General features: G+C 42.9%; 1 protein-coding gene across 1 annotated transcript; it reads left to right on the forward strand.

The window, feature by feature from the left end:
• Positions 1-4088: 4088 nt before the first annotated feature.
• On the forward strand, positions 4089-5036 carry LOC130042748 (olfactory receptor 10K1-like). The gene has a single exon (XM_056134941.1). The coding sequence runs from the start codon at positions 4089-4091 to the stop codon at positions 5034-5036; it is 948 nt and encodes a 315-aa protein (XP_055990916.1).
• Positions 5037-11531: the final 6495 nt, after the last annotated feature.

An 11531-nucleotide genomic window follows, 5' to 3' on the forward strand; every position in this document is an offset into this window, starting at 1 on the left:
CCACCATCTGATAAGAACAGGTTCTAGGGAACCAAGTACATAGACTACTGAAACAGAAGACAACCCAGAAATAACCTTTGGGTCTATGATCACAGTCTCTTTCCATTCCAAGTGAGCTTTTCCTATGAGAATTTACCTTTCATAATTATCCCAAGGTCCACTCCCCATCACTACCCTCAGATCATGGTTCTGTTCACCATCTCAGGGCTATCTTCATTGGGAATTGCCTTGATCTTTTTTCTCATTATAATTTCTATGAATAAAATTATAGAAAGTTTTTTCGTTTGTTTGTTGGGGACCACATTTGGTGGTGCTCAGGGTTTAATCCTGGTTCTATGTTCAAGGATCACTTCTGACCACATGTGATGGGAAGGATCAAACCTGAAATGACTGTATGCAAGGCAAGCAACAGTGTAATATCTCTTCAGCCTCTAAGAAGTTGAATTTGTAATCAAGCCTTCTTTGTCTCATAAGAAACAAGAAACAACACTGGACAAATACACTTGAGCCCTGACATAAAAGTACATGAAAGCATTCCATTGTTTGGTCTTTAAATTTGGTAGTGTTCCCAACTCCTTACAGTTGGATTCAACTTCCAGTACAGGTTTGGAAGAACTACCTTCCTGCTTCCTAAGCCCTGGCTTTTGCAACCCACATTACATTTTAGAAACTGGAGATGTTATGTTTTCAATAAGGTGCCTTCTAACGAGCCCCAAGACAATGTCTCCAGGGAAGTAGGACTAGCCTCAGGAGTCTCATCTCACATTCATTGCTTCTTATAATCATGCCCCATGCTGGTCACTGGAATTTCTAGTCAGCGAGTGGTTGGTGATATGGAGCCCTTATGGATAAGGGAAAGACCTCTGATCCGGATATGGAAAGCCTCTCCTGGTGGTAGATCCCCTCTTTTCTGCTGTTAAGGACTTGCATACTGGTCCTTGACTTAGAATCTACATCCCAAAGAATCCTGAAGTCCAAATAGCTGCTTCTCCCAGATGTGAAAGGCAAACAGCATAGGTGGTAGCTGAGGAATGCAGCACTGATTAGTGGGGAGAGTGAGCCTAAACTCAAGTGATGGGTGGAACTTGCAAACACTGGCACCTGTGTTCCCTTAAGAGTGCTGAACCTTCTGGTGAGTAGTAGGTAAACTCAAGCAGAGGCTTCTGAAGGGCAAAAGACTTCTCTGGAATTTTCTTGATAATTATTCCAGCTAAACTTTTTAACTTCTATTTTTTGGTTTGACTCACTGTTTAAGTGACATTTTGTCCAAATTTACACTTTTTTACTGTGTAGATGCATGCATGTATTGAAACTGGATGCTACAGTTTTGTTTTAATAAGGTAAATTTAGAAGTTTCAAGTAAAAATGAAAGAAATTGTACTTCTTTTCTCTTTGAGGCTGTTGGCATAATTTTTATTAACTAATTGATGAATTCTCTCATTAGAGTAGAACTGTAGAACTGTAAAACTGCCCTCCCGTTGTTTATCGATTTGCTCAAACGGGCACCAGTAACATCTCCATTGTGAAACTTGTTGTTACTGTTTTTGACATATTGAATACTCCACGGGGAGCTTTCCAGGCTCTGCCATGTGGGCAGGATACTCTCCGTAGCTTGCCGGGCTCTTCGAGAGGGACGGAGGAATCAAATCCGAGTCAGCTGCGTGCGAGGCAAATGCTCTACCCACTGTGCTATCTATTCAAATATTTTACTCTGCATCTGAAAAATATCTATAAATTTTCTACATTTAGAGGTCCCTGGCATCATTAATCACTAATTCTAGATTACTTTTTTTAAAATGAGGATAGATAAAACTTAAGGAAATAAGATAAATATACAACATCCCCAAAGTCACTTTATTTCACTGAAGGTTCAGAATGCTATGTGGTGATTTTATTGACTGAGGACAGTGGACTCCCTGAAGTGAACATTTTTTTTCATGTGAAATAAGCTTGCCACAAGAAATAAGGAGAAATAGGGCAGGGAAAGTATATGACAATAACAATACAAGGAAGTAGTCACTCTGGATAAGAACTGGGTACTGAAAGGAGGTAAAATGATATGCATGACACATTTTTGGTAACAGTATTGTAAATCACAGTGCCAAAAAAGAAAAACAGTGCCTGCCATAGAGGTTGGCTTGGGGCCAGAGGAAAATTGGAAACATTAGTGGAGGGAAAGGGACACTGGTAAAGAGATATGAATTGTAACATTGTATGCCTGAAACTCAATCATGAATAACTTGGTGAGTCAATATTTTTAAAATAATAATAATAATAAATTTTTAATTATTTATCTTAGGACCTAGGAAAGCTAAAGGTTTTTTATAATCTAATAAAATACAAAATTTTCTGGTAGCACATAATTTTCTTTTATTTCCTGTTTTTTGTTTGGGAGCCATAACTGGTAGTACTCAGGGATTACTCCCAGCTCGGTGCTCAGAGGTCATTCCTGGCAGAACTTCATAGACATAAGATACAGGCCTTAGACCCAAGTCTTCTGTATACAAAATGTGCTCAGTCCATTGGAGTTATTTCTCTCATCCTTTTGTTAATAATTTCTTAACAAAATGTAAAATTAATAAATATCTTTTACTTAAATAAATATATAAAATATGTAAGCTAATGCTGGAAGCAGTCAGCACGTTAGAAAATGTTGCATCTGGGAAGCATTTTCTTTGATTTTCATAAGAAATTGGGGAGCAGGATTGCAGAAAAGGAGAGAGAAGGAGGAGCAAGGAGGAAAGGGAAAAGAGAGGGAGAAAGGAAGTACCTGGAAAATTGGGGAAATTCACAGAAGAAAAAATTGTGATATAAATTCTAAAAATTTTTTGTAAAGAAGCCTCTTTAGCAGTTTTGCAAACTGTATCGTAGCAGACTCCTAAAACAGAATCTGCTGGCATAATCTGTAAAAAATGTCCAGTCTGTGATTTATGGGAGTGGGTGCTGATAAACCGACAGATTGACCCATTTTCTATCATCATCCTGTTTGACATGTTGTGGCTAATTTTTCTAGACTTTTCTGAAATGCAACAGAATGAGAAAACTAAAATCATATTTCCAAATATCACACAGTGATCGAGTCTCTTCCCACCACCCTGGTAGTTCTTCTCACCAGCCAAACTACACACCTCAATCCCAGCCACATAGGAAGGTCTTTTTAATCTTTTTCTGGTTTGGAGTCCACACCTGGTAGTTCTCAGGGCTTCCTACTGGCTTAGTGCTCTAAAATCACTCCTGAGACACTTCAGGGGAACATCTGTGGTGCTAGGAATCAAACCTGGGTTGACCACATACAAGGCAAGTGCCCTACTATACACTGTACTGTTAATCTCTGGCCTCTTTTTCTTTAAATCAGAGCTCTCCTCTCAGCCACCCCTGTATACAGGCTCCCTAGAGGGACTTTATCTCTCTCTTGTTGATCTTGGTATTCCATCAAAAATTACATGAGAAGTTTGGCTTTCTTATTGTCTTGGATGCAGAGAGATTGTTGGAGTTAGAATGGACATAAATATGTGATGTTCTTACACCTATCTAAGCATTTAACAATAATCAAGAGACAAAAGTCTCCCATATTTCTTCCAGGGGATCCACCAGCTCTTCCTTCTCTTTCCGTTGTGTACCTGGGTACCCCGAGGTTCACATGCCATGCTAAGTATTCCTAGTCCTTTCCTCTCCTGTTCTCATCACACTCAGCTGGCAGAAATAAACCAAGTACTCAGTTTGGGAAGGGTCATTTTGTCGTTGGGTTTAGAGTGAGCAGAAGACACAATAATCCCTTTAAAATATGGGCTGAAGGGTAGGGAGAATGTTAGATGACCATTGTCCTTGGTTTTAAATTTTTTTTTAAAAAAAGAAGAAGAAAATGAATTCTCTTAATCCTGGAAAAAATATATATTGGTTGTTAGGTATCTTATTGCCCATTTCCCTGTTCTAAATTTTATCAGGTATTTGAGGAGGAATGAAAGGCTCCGTAGAGCATCAGGAGAGGGAAGTCACCACTGGGCTCCTGGTGAGCTTTCAAGACATTGCCCCTCATCCCTGGCTACTAGCCTTCACCTTGGTCCTGGTTTGCTCGGAGTGCAGGGCCCATGGAGCAGATCAATGAGACAGCAGTGACGGAGTTTATTTTCCTTGGCTTCTCCTCTCTAGCCGGACTGCAGCGGCTGCTCTTCTTGGTATTCCTGCTCCTCTACCTGTTCACCCTGAGCACCAATGCCATCATCATTTCCACCATCGTGCTGGACAGAGCCCTCCACACTCCCATGTACTTCTTCCTGGCTGTTCTATCCTGCTCTGAGACTTGCTACACCTTTGTCATTGTGCCCAAGATGCTGGTTGACCTGCTGGCTCAGAAGAAAACCATCTCCTTTCTGGGCTGTGCTGTCCAGATGTGTATTTTCCTCTTCCTTGGCTGCTCCCACTCATTCCTGCTGGCAGCCATGGGCTATGATCGCTATGTGGCCATTTGCAACCCTCTGCGCTACACTGTAATCATGGGACCTAGGGTTTGTGGGGGGATGGTAGCCTCTGCCTGTGCCTGTGGCTTCACAGTTGCACTTGTCACTACCTCCCTTGTGTTTCGTCTGCCCTTCCACTCATCTAACCAGCTCCATCACTTCTTCTGTGACATCTCTCCGGTCCTCAAACTGGCCTCTCACCATACCAACTTTAGTCAAATGGTCATCTTTACACTTGGTGTGTTTGTCCTGGTCATCCCACTGCTGCTAATCCTGGTCTCCTACACCTATATCATCTCTGCCATTCTGAAAATCCCATCTTCTGTGGGACGGCACAAGGCCTTCTCAACCTGTGCCTCCCATCTCATTGTGGTCACCGTTCATTATGGCTGTGCTTCTTTTATCTATTTACGACCCAAGTCCAGCTACTCCTCAGGTCAGGATAGTCTGATATCTGTGTCTTACACTATCCTCACTCCGTTGTTCAATCCAATGATTTACAGTCTGAGAAATAAGGAGTTTAAAGCAGCCCTGCGAAGAACAATGGGCCAAATTTCACTGCCTTCAATAAAGAGATGACCATTCTGTTAAGAGTGTGCTTCTGTATGTCTGGTCAAATTTGTCTAACTGCCATGCTTTGACATCAGGTCACATGAGGGGATGAGGGTCACAGTAAACTTGGTCCAGAGAAGGTTAGAAATGTGGGAAGTAATTGCTAATTTCTAGCACAAATGTCGCTGTAATTCACTGTCCTAAAGAAAGATTATTGAAAAGCAAATCTGCTGTTTGGAACAAAGACGCATTTATGCTGCCAGACTCAAAAGGACAGAGAGGGACAGGTGTGACCTGATGCCTCCCATCTCCTCTCCAGATATGTCAGGCGGAGCCACAGCTACTCTCAGTGACTCAGTGGCCCCTGATTCTCCCTCCTCACTCACAGAAAGAAATTTCTTCCCCTTCACTGTTCTCTGACCTCCCTCTGCTGGAGACTAACACCTCCTGAAAGTGTCCTTGGTGTATCTCAAGATCTTTACTTCTAAATCATCTCCTTCTTTCCACCCATATTTGCTGTTTTTCCATTTTTCCGAGACAGTCCTATCTTACATCTCAATCATTCCCCAAACACCATGCCTGTTCATGTTCCTCAGTGGGAATAACTGTTAACAATGGAAAACCACCAAAGTGTTTCGAGTAATCCCAGCAAAGTGTTATCAGCACATCTTTGCAGAGTTGTGGAACCTTTCTGTGACTCCTGGACACACAGAGTAAACTGAATCCTCCCTAGCAAAGATATCTCATCAAGAAGTGCCTGCCTCCCCAGGGCCACAGACCAATAGAACAGGCTGGAATATTCATACACACAACCTCAAATGTATGAACATCTAATCTTTTTTTTTTGTAGGAGTACTGCTATTTATTCAGCCACTGATTAGCTGATTGAATTGTGCATGAACTCCACCTTACTTATTTTTTCCATTTTTTATAATTTTATTTATTGAATCACCATGAGAGCAGTTACAAAGATTTCGGGTCTAAGTCTCGGTCATACAATGAAACACCCATACCTTCACCAGTGCCCATTTTCCACCACCAAAAACCCCAGTATACCCCCATCCTACACCCTCCCCCTACCTGTGGGGCAGATGATTTCCACATTACTCTCTCTCTACTTAGATCATATTAATATTTCGACACCAGACCCACCATTATTATTTGAGATTTTACCCCAACACTCAGATCTGCTAAAAAGGCAAGAGTAGACAACTTGTGTTCTATTGCTGGTTATGAATAACATATGATTTTGCGTAGCTGCAGTAGGTCCATGTAAATTTGAAATTCCAAAATTTTAACACTTAAATCTGGAGGGATTTCTGCCAAAAACCACTGGGTTTTGAGATTTGCTCCTGAGTCTCTGGGATCATGGCTGTTGAGCAGCTTGATCAGGAGCCAGAGAGGCCATTCGTGGACGATGACTTGGGGTCTCATTGGGACGGGGAGACCAGGACCGGCTCCACCCCCATCCCGTGAGGCCCTGCATGTCTCGTCACTGGGGGCCCAAACCTGACTATCCAGTGGCTTCTGAAGGATGGCATCCACTGGGCCGCCAGGGGGAACAGGACAAGGCATGAAACCTATTCCCACCTGGGTTGGCCCAGCACCGGTAACCTACTGCAAGGACTGGATGCATTTCGGCCTAAAGCCGCTGGGTTTCAAGATTTGTTTCTGAGTCTCTGGGATCATGGCCATTAAGCAGTTCAATCAGGAACCAGAGAGGCCATGCCCCCCATTATATAGCTGAGCCAGAGGTGTTTCGTGGGTGTGTTTCCCACATACCTAACTTTTGGCTGTTTACTTTCTTGGCAAAATTTGCCCCAAGTTTTTGGGGTCTGGCCAAAGGCACAGCAGCAATTTTGGGGTATCTGCAAGTCTGAAGGTGCCATCAGGCTGCTGATGCACTCACCTCACAGGTACAGATTGACCTGCTGTCGGTACCATACCCTCTGAACATCTAATCTTTGATAAGGGAGCAAGAAATGTGAAGTGGAACAAGGAAAGCCTCTTCAACAAATGATACTGGCATAACTGGACAACCACATGCAAAAAAAAATGGGCATAGACTTCGACCTAACACCATGCACAAAAGTAAGATAAAAATGGATTAAAGATCTCAACATCAGGCCAAAATCCATAAGGTACATTGACGACAAGGTCGACAAAATCCTCCAAGATATTGAGGCTAACGGTATTTTCAAAGACGACACTCCACTGACCAACCAAGTGGAAACAGAGATAAACAAATGAGACTATCTTAAACTAAGAAGCTTCTGCACCTCAAAAGATACAGTAACCAGTATACAAAGACAATGTACAGAATGGGAAAGGATATTCACCCAATACCCATCCAATAAGGGCTGATATCAAGGATATACAAAGCACTGGTTGAACTCTACAAGAAGAAAACATCTAACCCCATCAAAAAATGGGGTGATGAAATGAACAGAAGCTTTCCCAAAGAAGAAATCCTGATGGCTAAAAGGCGCATGAAAAAATGCTCTACATTACTAATCATCAGGAAGATGCAGATCAAAACAACAATGAGAGATCATCTCACACCACAGAGACTGGCCCACATCCAAAAGAACAAAAGCAACCGGTGTTGGTGTGGATGTGGTGGGAATGACGACTGGTTCAGCCCTTTTGGAAAACAGTATGGATGATTCTCAAAACATTAGAAATTGAACTCACATTTGACCCAGCAAAAAAGTACAGTCGAAATGATATCTACACTTCTATATTCATTGCTGCACTGTTCACAATAGCCAAAATCTGGAAAAAACCCTAGTGCCCGAAAACAGATGACTTGTTAAAGAAACTTTGGTACATCTACACAATGGAGTACTATGTAGCTGTTAGAAAAGATGAAGTCATGAAATCTGCATACAAGTGATTCTACAAGGAAAGTATCATGCTAAGTGAGATGAGTCAGAGAGGGACAGACATTGAAAGATTGCATTCATTTGGGAAATATAAAGTAACAAAATAGGAGACTATCACCCATTAATAGCCTAGATAAGTACCAGGAAGTTCACTCCATGGCTTGCAGGCCAGCTCCACATGCTAGGTGGAAAGGCAGCTCAGATAGAGAAGGGAGCACCAAGTAAAGGGTGTTGGGAGGATCCTCCCAGGATGAGAGATGCATGCTGAAAGTAGACTATAGACAGAAAATGATTGCAACTCAATGCCTCTTTTGAAAACCACAGCACCCAAAAGTAGAGAGAGAACAAAAGGGAATGCCCTGCCACAGAGGTGGGGTGAGATGGGGGGAATGGAGGGATGGGAGGGATAATGGGATCATTGGTGGTGGAGCATGGGCACTGGTGGAGGGATGGGTACTCAATCATTGTATAACTGAAACCCAAGCACAAAAATTTGTAAGTTTACAACTGTACCTATGGTGTTTCACTAATAAAAATTTTTTTAAAAAAGTGCCTGCCTCCCCATTACTATCTCAGCAGCGTGTTTGTCAACTTTCATAACTGCAGAGAAGATTGAATCACCGTGGGTCCCAATGTGACATGAGGCTTTGTACTGCGTGTGACATAGGCCCATGTTACATGGGTGTTTATCCTGCTGAAGCAGGCAGGTAGGCAGGTAGATATGGAAGCCCTCCCAACCCCCATAGCAAGGAGATCTTGGTACCTAATAAAACCAAGAAATGTGATTTGAAGAAGTTACTCTGTTATTAGCCTTAGGCTACTAAAAGCAGTTTTTCCAGGACCCACTTTGTGTACACAGAAGTTGGTCTGATAAGATCGTAGTTGGCACTTCCACAGATCTAGAGAAGGCTGGAACCCTTCAGAGGACAATCTAGTAGAGACAAAAAGCCAGGTGATGAATATCACCTGCTCCCAGCTCTTTCCCTTGGCAACCATCCAAGCAATAGACTCTTACCTAGGCAGAAAGCCCCACTTGGGGGCAGCTTGGGAGAAACCCGATAAAAACCAACTTAGACAACGTAAGGGCACAAACATGCTATCAGCTCATGCTGCCTGTGCACAGGTGCTTACACACACATGCCACCCATATCTCTCCTCTTGAAATGTGCACTCAGTGCTTTTTCTTTATAAAACATCTATTTTAATATTTAATGTAGACAAAAGTCACAAATATTGACAAAATTCTAGAGAAAATTGATTAGATGTTAACACTCCAATATTAAACGAGCGGGCCCAGTAACGTCTCCATTGGAGACTTTGTTGTTACTGTGTCTGGCATATCGAATACTCTCGGTAGCTTGCCGGGCTCTCCGAGAGGGGCGGAGGAATCGAACTCGGGTCGGCCATGTCGGCCGCTTGTAAGGCAAACGCCCTACCCGCTGTGCTATCGCTCCAGCCCTGCTATCGCTCCAGCCCAATATTAAAAGTATAAAAAAATCCATTTTTATGAGAAAGTTGCTATACCTCATCATGGGGCTAAGTCCCTATCTAAGGCTCTACTATACTTTACCTTGTTGATCTTTCTATATCATTGTTTTTGGTTTATTGATTATTGATTGATTTAGTTGGTTTCTACATTACTTTCCCATCTAACTTGGTGTGCTACTACACGAATTTCAGTATTGACGAGTTTGGAAATATCCAGGGACTTCAGAATATATAATCTGGGCCAATGAGTTGGCATGGAAGTGACTGTGGGATGTGGGCATGACTTCTGGGGCTCCTGCAAGTAAAGGGTGAGGGAGCAGTGGGAGGAGGCTATCTGCCCCTACTCTGAGAAGACCACAACATTCTCAGTCCGGACCCCAGGGTTCCTAAAACTTTTCCCAGTGTTGTGTCTCTGCAAGAGTATTAGAGAAGCAGTAGAGTGGATTCCTTGACATGGCTGCAATGGCTGGGTGTGGGTTGTGGCTGTTGGGGCTTCTGCAAGGTGGGAACTTAGCCCATCCCCCTCCCAATAGCTCCCAAAGTTCTCAGCAAGGATAGGTGTGTCAACAAATTTTAGCTGTTTGGCTTCTGTCTCCTTGGAGATTTAGTCATGAATCGATAGAGTAGAACAGGGCTGGTAGATAAACCAACAATCTCTCTCTCCCTTTCTCTCTCCCTCTCTCCCTCTCTCTCTCCCACTCTTTCTCCCTCTTTCTCTTTCTCTCCCTCCTCCTACCTCTCTCTCCCTCCCCTCTCTTCCTCCCCCTCTCCCTCCCCCCTCTCTTTCTCTCCTCCCCTTTCTCCTTCTCTCCCCTTCCTTGGGTTCTCTAAATAAAAGATACTTGTCTCCTACTGAAATTATTTTTTTATTTAAGGAAAAGACATTGCACCCGAAAAGCCTGGGTAAGGTCTAGGACTGAAAAATTGGGTGGCAGGAATCATCTCTCATGCATGCAGAACAAGTGGATTCTAAACACAGCCTTGTGGGGATGGTGTACCATGCAAGGTCTCACTGCGGATTTTATCACTATTATATTTCCTGAGCTGCTTATCGAGGTAACAGTAAAAGAAAGCAAGAAAGTGCTATATGTCCTTCTTGAGTCTCTCTCCTCCCAACTTTATATAAGTCACCCTGGGACCCCCCACTAGCATCAATGCCATGTGACATGAAACACTTCTGCCACCTTGTGGAACCCGCCTATTAATTCATAGCTCAGCAGAATCTTCACTATTCTCTTCCTTTTTTAAAATTTTTATTAGTGAAACTAGACAGTTACACCCTCCAACTGCCGTGTAACCCCAACAACGGCCTGGATCCAGAGATTATCACAACAAGCTCCCGGGAGCGCGTGGCCGCATTTGCAGCCGAGCGACTATTTATTTACTTTTCTCTAAGTTTTCAGGGTACCTTAAATATCCAACCCGCACGGCAGAACCTGGCAAGCTATCCGTGGTCTATGCCAAATAGACCAAATTGATATGCCAAATCCAGTAATAAATGGATCTCATTTCCCTAACCCTGAATATGCAGAGTCGAGAAGGATATGGAAGGAGAGACTGATAAAATACCAAGGCAGACATAGGCTGCCAAAACGTAGAAAAACAAAAATGATTGTCTGTACTTTTAATGCTCGTACGCTGGCATCTGCTGCATCCATTGAAGACCTTATGGTACAAGCACGAAAGATCAAGTACGACATCATTGATCTGACCGAAACGAGAAGACATCAATCCCATCATGCTGTTTTTGACACTGAAGAAGAACTGTTCCTTGGAACATGTAATAAAAGAGGCGTCGGTGGTGTCGGTATCCTTGTCAACACAAACTTAGTCACAAGCATTGATTCATTCGAATGCCTAACAACCCGAATCGGACGATTACACTTGAATAAATGTGGCTCACTACCGGCAGTTTCTATCTTTGTTGTCTATGCACCAACATCCAGTTATGGTGAAAGAGAAACTGAGAAATTCTACATGGAGCTGGAGAAGTTCTATAAAGAAGATCACACCTTCTACAAGATCATTGTCGGTGATTTTAATGCCAAGATAGGACCAAGAAGATCAGTCGATGAACTCCACATCGGAACCCATGGCCTGGAATGGAACGAACAGGGTGACAGACTGTCTGAGTTCATCATGTCAACCA

This window comes from Sorex fumeus, unplaced genomic scaffold (assembly GCF_029834395.1).
Source record: "Sorex fumeus unplaced genomic scaffold, SorFum_2.1 ptg000109l, whole genome shotgun sequence".
Classification (NCBI taxonomy): domain Eukaryota; kingdom Metazoa; phylum Chordata; class Mammalia; order Eulipotyphla; family Soricidae; genus Sorex; species Sorex fumeus.

Bases quoted from the DNA above. Each gene is read 5' to 3' on its own strand.
- LOC130042748 (XM_056134941.1), top strand. From the start codon at position 4,089: ATGGAGCAGATCAATGAGACAGCAGTGACGGAGTTTATTTTCCTTGGC.